General features: G+C 49.9%; 1 protein-coding gene across 1 annotated transcript in view; it reads right to left on the bottom strand.

Annotated features, from left to right (window-relative positions):
* Nucleotides 1–3,249: 3,249 nt before the first annotated feature.
* Spon2 (spondin 2) overlaps nt 3,250–6,815 on the bottom strand; it is a 6,462-nt gene continuing 2,896 nt past the window's right edge. The window contains exon 6 of the mRNA XM_013353363.2: nt 3,250–3,960. Coding sequence (XP_013208817.1) covers nt 3,776–3,960 — 185 coding nt within the window. The 3' untranslated portion in view covers nt 3,250–3,775. The remainder of the gene's footprint in view (nt 3,961–6,815) is intronic.

Below are 6,815 nucleotides of genomic sequence, written 5' to 3'. Positions count from 1 at the left end.
AGCATTCTGTTCTGTTTACTCCACCCACCTATGTTCTAAGCTATGAGCCCAAGCATTTTGTTTATTACTTAACCAATGAAATCAACAGATTGATATATGACACTCCCACATCACCTCCACCTCCTAAATACTGGGGCTATGGATGTCCACCACTATACCTGGCTTTTTAAAGCCTTTTATTTTAGAACATTTGTAGACTCTCAGAAGTTGTAATAACAGTAAAAAGAAGTTGACAGAGATCGTTCTGAGACAGAGCAGAGGAACTCACTCACATCTCCTGGGTCAGGAGTTAAGCACTGTTAACTATGGTTAAACACTGTTGCATGATGGTAAATGCCGTTGGAGTTATTCTGTGTTAAACTTCTACGAAGTCTTTGCTGTGAATGACCTTTAGTGCCTTCTGCTGAGAATGAAAACTGTCCAGAGGGGTGAGTGGCTCTTTCCTATGCCTGGCAGCCTTGGGCAGGAACCATCAGACAGGCAGCCCTTTCACAAGCAGCAGCTAGACTGTCCTCAAAGTAGCCAAGCTGCTTTGGGCACTTTGAAGTCACTCTGAGGACCCCAGCAGCTACAGAAGACCACTATAGCCAGAACACACCCCTGCGCTCCCTCTGGTATTGAAACACTGGGTTTCTCCTGAATGACCTTTTCTTGCCTCCTTTTGATCTTATCGTCTGTAGACTGAGATGAACTGGGAACTCAAAGATGAAGTGGGACTGAGCAGTAGCAATAATGAAGCTGGCAGCTGTGGGCTGACTCCACCAAGGCAGGGACAGTAATAATAACAATAGCAATGAGATGGCAGGTTGAGAATTCCAGAGAGTAGGTGGAGAAAATGGAAACCGGAGACAGTAAAAGATGGCGGTAGAGGGGAAGAGAGCAGCACCTGAAGAAAGGTGTTGGGAAAGGCTTGAGGAGAGAAACTAGAGGCCCTGGTGGCTAGATGGGGCCCAGCTTTGGAGCCAAGTTTCTAAACACCCTAGTTCCACAAATTCTAATATTAGCTATTGTCAAGTGCAGAAAGCCCCAATGGTTGAAGCCTAAGAAACTGTAACGTTAATTACTCAGGGGTTTTAACTCTTGGGGATATAGGTCTGAGGGTTCCAGAACCCACTGCCCACTACCACCTACTGCTGGTTACAGTACCTGCCAAGTTGAAGTGTTACTTGGGTTAAAGCCCAGAGTAATAAGCATGTAGAGCCTAGAGCAAAAGTCCCCTAGCTCTCAGGACTTGGAACTGTAAGCCTCTGGATGTGCCAAGCCAGGTGCTAGGTCCTAGACAGTGAAAACCCAAGACAGCTACCACCAAAGCGCTTCTCTTCGCCTGTGTGTAGCTTACATTTAGGTGGAGCTAGAGGACCCCAGCCAGTTGGCTGGCTTGTTACAACTCCGTGGGTGTGTCACGGAGGCTCAGAGTATGCCCTGGGGAGAGCGTAATTAGCTGAACTACGGACATTGTGTTGATTTCTCCAGTTTTTACACACACCCTTGTTTCATTTTGTTTTGTTTACAGTAATGGGCATTGAACCCATGACCTCACATGTTTTCACTTGCCATAGAGCTATGTCCTAGTACTGAAGACGTGGTTTCTGGAGACTCCATAGCAGCTCATGGTTTTGTGGATCTGGTCTCATAACTGTCATAATTTTCCTGGAGCACCGAGTCCATCTGCTGGGGTTTAAATAGAGTGTACATCTCTGTGGTCTTCCTTTGGCTTCTGAGCTCCTGGTGTGATACACCCTACTGATACCCTGGGACTGCATTCCAACCCTAGTGTCTCCTGGGTCTGTTCTTATGGTTTGTGGATGCCATGGCCGAAGGCATGAGGACTGGTGTTCTGTGTGTGTCTTGGGTTGGTGACCATATGCATGTTCCTGGGGACATATCCAGTACAGCCTCCAGACAGTCTTACGCTCCTCTCCAAAGTTCCTCTGGTGTTACCCTCCAGGGAACATTAGAGAAAACCTTTTTTTCCCTTCCTTCCTTCCTTCCTTTCTTTCTTTCTTTCTTTCTTTCTTTCTTCTTTTTCTTTTCTTTCTTTCTTCTTTTTCTTTTCTTTCTTTCTTCTTTTTTTAATTTGAGCCAAGATCTCACTCTAGCTCACTATGTAGCCCAGGCTATCCTCAAATTCATGGCAGTCCTCCTGTCTTAGCTTCTTAAATGCTTAAGGAAAGCTTTCAATGAAGGTTTCTCAGATCTCCACAACAATCTCCAGATTTGTGACCCTGTGATCTTGGTTTATGTTCAAGAATTTTCAATGAGAATTAGATACCTAACGGTAGGCAGTGGGCCTGGCGTCTGACCCTGGAAGCATCAGGGGCAAAGATCTCTGCCAGTCAGAAGAGTAGTCTACCAAGGTCCCCGTGAAGCAAGACGGACATGTTCTTCACATCCAAGCTGAGGGACAGGGCTAGGAGGATATTCCCAGAGTGACCTTCTGGGGTCAGATGCTTAGGCGACTTCAGAATTCAGTGGCCAGAGAAGGAGTAGGCAGTCCTGACCCAGAAGAAAGGCCCTGGCAGACCACAGTGAGCCCTCAAAGCTGTTTCAGTTTGTGCCTGGGATGTCGACAAAGCTCATGTGTTGAGGCTGGTTCCCTAGAGTGACACTGAGAAGTAGCGCCTGTTGGGAGTCCCTAGGTCACTGGGAAGCGTCCCTAGGAGGCAACAAGACCTTAATGCCACTCCTTCCTTCTCTCACAGCTCTGCTGTGCCCTCCTTGCCATGATGTGCTAACCTCGTGGTCCCTAAACAGTAGATCTGCAGGACCATGCACGGACATGCTCAAAACTGAGACAGAACAGTCCTTTCCTGTCTCTAGGTCAGTTGTCTCAGACAGTTTGTCACAGTGACAGAAAGCTGACAAGGACATAGATGAGGGTAGGGTGCCCACACTCAGGTTCCCGAGAGGCCCATGTTCATGATCTGTGGGGAGGAGCAGAGCGAGGGCCCCAGTGGTTGTGACAGGTCTCTGGGGGCTGCTCTGAACATCCCCACTATGTCATGCTGTCTTTGTGTGGTAATCTGGAACGTGTGAGCACTGTTTTCATGCTGCTTTGCCTGGCAGCTGAATCCTCAGCACAGATCCCATGAGTCTGTCTCCTCCTCTCCGGTCCAGGACCCACTTTGCAGCCATGATGTCACTGTGGGTTCTTGTGAATGTGTGACTTCTACTTGTACATACCCATGAGCACCTCTGCTGCAGGGTGACCAGAAAAGGTAGAACACACCCTCTGGCATTTGTCAGAAACTCAACCTTTATTCAAATGCAAAGGGATTGGTGACAGAAGAGGACCAAGTTCCCCAAACTGCCCCCTTCATCTGTTTCTCCTGTGGCCACTCCTCTTTGAAGCCACGAGCGGTGTGAAGCTGCATTGTTGGCCTCCAGGGGCAGGTGCAGTGGTGCAGTGGGCCTGAGGTATCTGACAGCAGTGTGGTTGTGGGGTTCACAGGCTTACCGCATCCTCTGCCTGTTTTCGGCGTGCCTGCTCTCTGCATCGACGGCAGCCTCTCGCCACAGTGATAAGTTACATGGGACATTGTGGAAAACAGACCAGGAGCCTCAGGGACCACACGGTGGGAGAAGCAGCCTGTCTCTTACCTGCCACTGAGGACCTCTGTGTCCAGAGCATTCATCAGCCCAACCATGGTGGGAAATGGTGCAAAACTGCCCCAGCTCCTCTCCCTGTCTGCATGTGCCTCCCGGGAACATTTGTGGCCCGGATCTGAGTCCAAGACTTGAGAGGACCCTAAGGGCTGGTTACTGGAGTCTGGGTTTAGACACAGTTATCAGGGGTACACTCAGCCTTTTCTTCAAGCTCAGGGCAGGGGGTCCCATTGTTAGCAGGTTGAACACGGACGTAACGAGTTCTGCTCTTGGCTCCCAACTTTCCACATGGTCCTCCACACAGTCCCCAGGATGACCAGAGGGAAACCTCACAGTCCAGCGGTGTCTCTGGAACTGAACAAAGCCCAGGGGAGACCCAATGAGTACTATACAAGGAGATACTTTGAAAAAGAACAAGAGATTATCCCCATATGTGCGTCAACCCCAGGAGACTCCTCCAAAGTCCGAACAAAACACTTGCTCTTCTCGGGAGTGTAGAGCAAGACGCATGATGGGTATCACGGATATACACTCAAACAAGAACCAGATGACTGGCTGGACTTGTTCCTCTTCAGACATAAGCTTCAGGAAACCTTGGCTAACTTGTGACAGCAAGGGTCGTGGGATCTTACCCGCTATGGAAGAGGCATTACAACAGCAGGGACCTCTCTGAGGGGAGGTGACTCTCTGGCCCCAGTGACCTTCATAACTGACATTTCTGAAGTCCTACAGATGCCAGGAAACCCTTTGGGTTGTGGAATCTTACTCCCCACACACACCCAGGAAGCTCAAACATTTTCAGTAGTGTTCCTTTTGATTATGTCTCCTCTGCTGCTATCATATTCACAAATTTAAAAATAATCAGTTTGGGGTTATGTGGCTAAACAACCTGGTAATTTCCATTTTCCAGAGCAAAATGCAATTGCCCGTATATCCACCATATGCTAAGCCAGCCAGCCAGTCAGCAGAGAGCAATCATCTACAGGAGACCAAGAGACCAGGAGACCAGCCACCATCACTAGTGTCACGAGAGGACAGTGTGGTGCTGGCAGCAGTGGCCAGGCTAATGGCTCCCAGGGAAGGACCCCGTTTTTTATGAGTCCTTGTGCTGCTGCAATCAATGTGTAGAGCTCCCAGAAACAAGTCAGATGTTGGAAGAATTCAGAAAGGAACAAAAAGAGATTGGGGATGTCAGATACAGTACCCAGAATATTCTAGAAAATTCAGCAGGCCACTCCTGAAATAGCCCTCTCCTCAGAGGAAAAGGTGAGACAGGGCCTACAAAGACCCTTTGGAAAGATGAACAGACCCAGTTTTTGCCTAGACCCTTGCCTGAGAGTGAGGGTTCCAGACAGCCAGCCTTGATGAGATACCTGAGCCCCCATCTTCCAGGTATAGCTAGATGCCTGAACACTTGCAGCAGCCCTGGTCTGCAAGGAGAGCTTCCCAAATGGAGCTCTTGGACCCTGCAGATTCCTGAGGGGAGCAGACCCAGGATGACCCCTGTGTGGCCGAAAGTGGGAGAGGTGCAGACGTGGGCCTAGTGGGAGCTTCCTGGATATACTCATTCCAGACAAGGTCTGGTGTCTGCTGCTGAGGAGCCCAGATTAGCAAGTGAAACTCATGTGGGCCATGCCAGGTATTCTGCCCCTACTCTACTGACAGGCTAGCAGTCATGAAGGCATGAGAGAATTAGGTAGAAGAGGTGGGCAGATGAGAGAAGCCCTAGCTACAGGCAATGGCTTTTCATGACGGGGAACACCTTGGGACAATTTGCCTCATTGTGTTCCTCAGATGTACTGAGTATGGAAGTGCTCAGCTGGCTCCTATGCCATCCAGTGGTAACTATGGGTAGGCTTGCTGAAGTTCCCTGTCACCAGAGATGTGGTCCTCAGCCAGAGCGGAGGGCAGCGTCCACTCCCACCCTTTCCTCTCCGTGCTATCCCCACCTACTGTCCTTGCCTGCCCTTCCTTTGCAGTGTCCCCTGCATTCCCAGCATGCTACCTTCCCAGACCTGACCAGGTGGCTAAGTGCCCCATTGGTGAGTCAAAAGGACCCCTCCAGTGGCCTGCCTGTAAGTGACTCTTCCCATAAGACTGCACTGTGTCTGCCCAGGTGACACCACTGTCCAGCGTTTACAGGACTGTCCATCAGGAATGGTGGTGGGAGATACACACTTCAAATGCCTGTGCTACATAGCCCATCAACAAGCTCATCCTTCTGCCTGAGGCTGGCCTGGCCAATGCATCAGGGCAGAGACCATCCCAAGTGGCTAGAGAAAATGAGTTGGCAGCTGAGCCTCTTCAGCTCCTGCCAACAGGAGAAATGGCTTTGAAGTTTGGCAGGTCTTGGCTGATTCCTGCTCCTTAAGAAAATAAGTTATGGCCGTCTGGAGGGGTGCTTGCCCATCCTGGGCCTGCCAACACATGAGAGGCTCTCTACTCTTCCAGTGTGAGGGACTGGGGAAATACAGCCTCAAACGGCCAGGTCTCTCTCTGTGGCCTCACACAAGGGCTGCTGGGCGTCTGACTGGCTGGAGGCTGCGGTGCAGTGAGCAAACTGTGATTCTCACTCTCAGTGCCCAGCTCCCTCGGCTCCAGCTGAGGCCCTTGAGGGATGAAAGCCCAAGGTGCCTATTAGCGGACTCTCCGGACTCTCAAATCATTTGTGGAAAGAGGAGAACCCTGGACTGGCCCTAGAAAATTGGGAACTCTGCACTGGCCACAGCCAGGGAGGACCCAAGTCTCCATGGAAGTATCATGAATGCCAGGCTTCCGCCAATGCCTTCCTCTCTTTTGGCTAACGGAGGCAGAGGTGGAACCTCCATCTGAGTTTTCACTCCATCCCCATCGGCTGTGGCATGCAGGCCACGGTGCATGCATTTCTGATGCATGCTGCTTCCTAACCATATCTGGGGTCTTTCTCTGTCGTTCAGGGTCTTTCAACAGTAGATATTGTCAAGGTTTTACCTACAGTATTTGAACCCACCAAATCCTAAACCTTTAAAAATTAATACCATCTCCTAAAAAGTGACAAGACTTCCCCTTTGAAATTGCTCAGGCTCAAGTTTCCTGTGACCTTGGAGTCCTGGGAGAGTCTGTGAACTCAGAATCTATGCTAAAGACAAGGGCTAGCCTAGGGCAGAAGGAACTCACCTGTTGTACCTTATTTTGTGCTTTAGGACCTAGTGTATGACCTTGGACGAAGT

This window comes from Microtus ochrogaster, unplaced genomic scaffold (genome assembly GCF_000317375.1).
Source record: "Microtus ochrogaster isolate Prairie Vole_2 unplaced genomic scaffold, MicOch1.0 UNK6, whole genome shotgun sequence".
NCBI classification, from domain to species: domain Eukaryota; kingdom Metazoa; phylum Chordata; class Mammalia; order Rodentia; family Cricetidae; genus Microtus; species Microtus ochrogaster.
The sequence above is the reverse complement of the archived record's forward strand: the minus strand, read 5'-3'. Positions and strand labels throughout refer to the sequence as shown.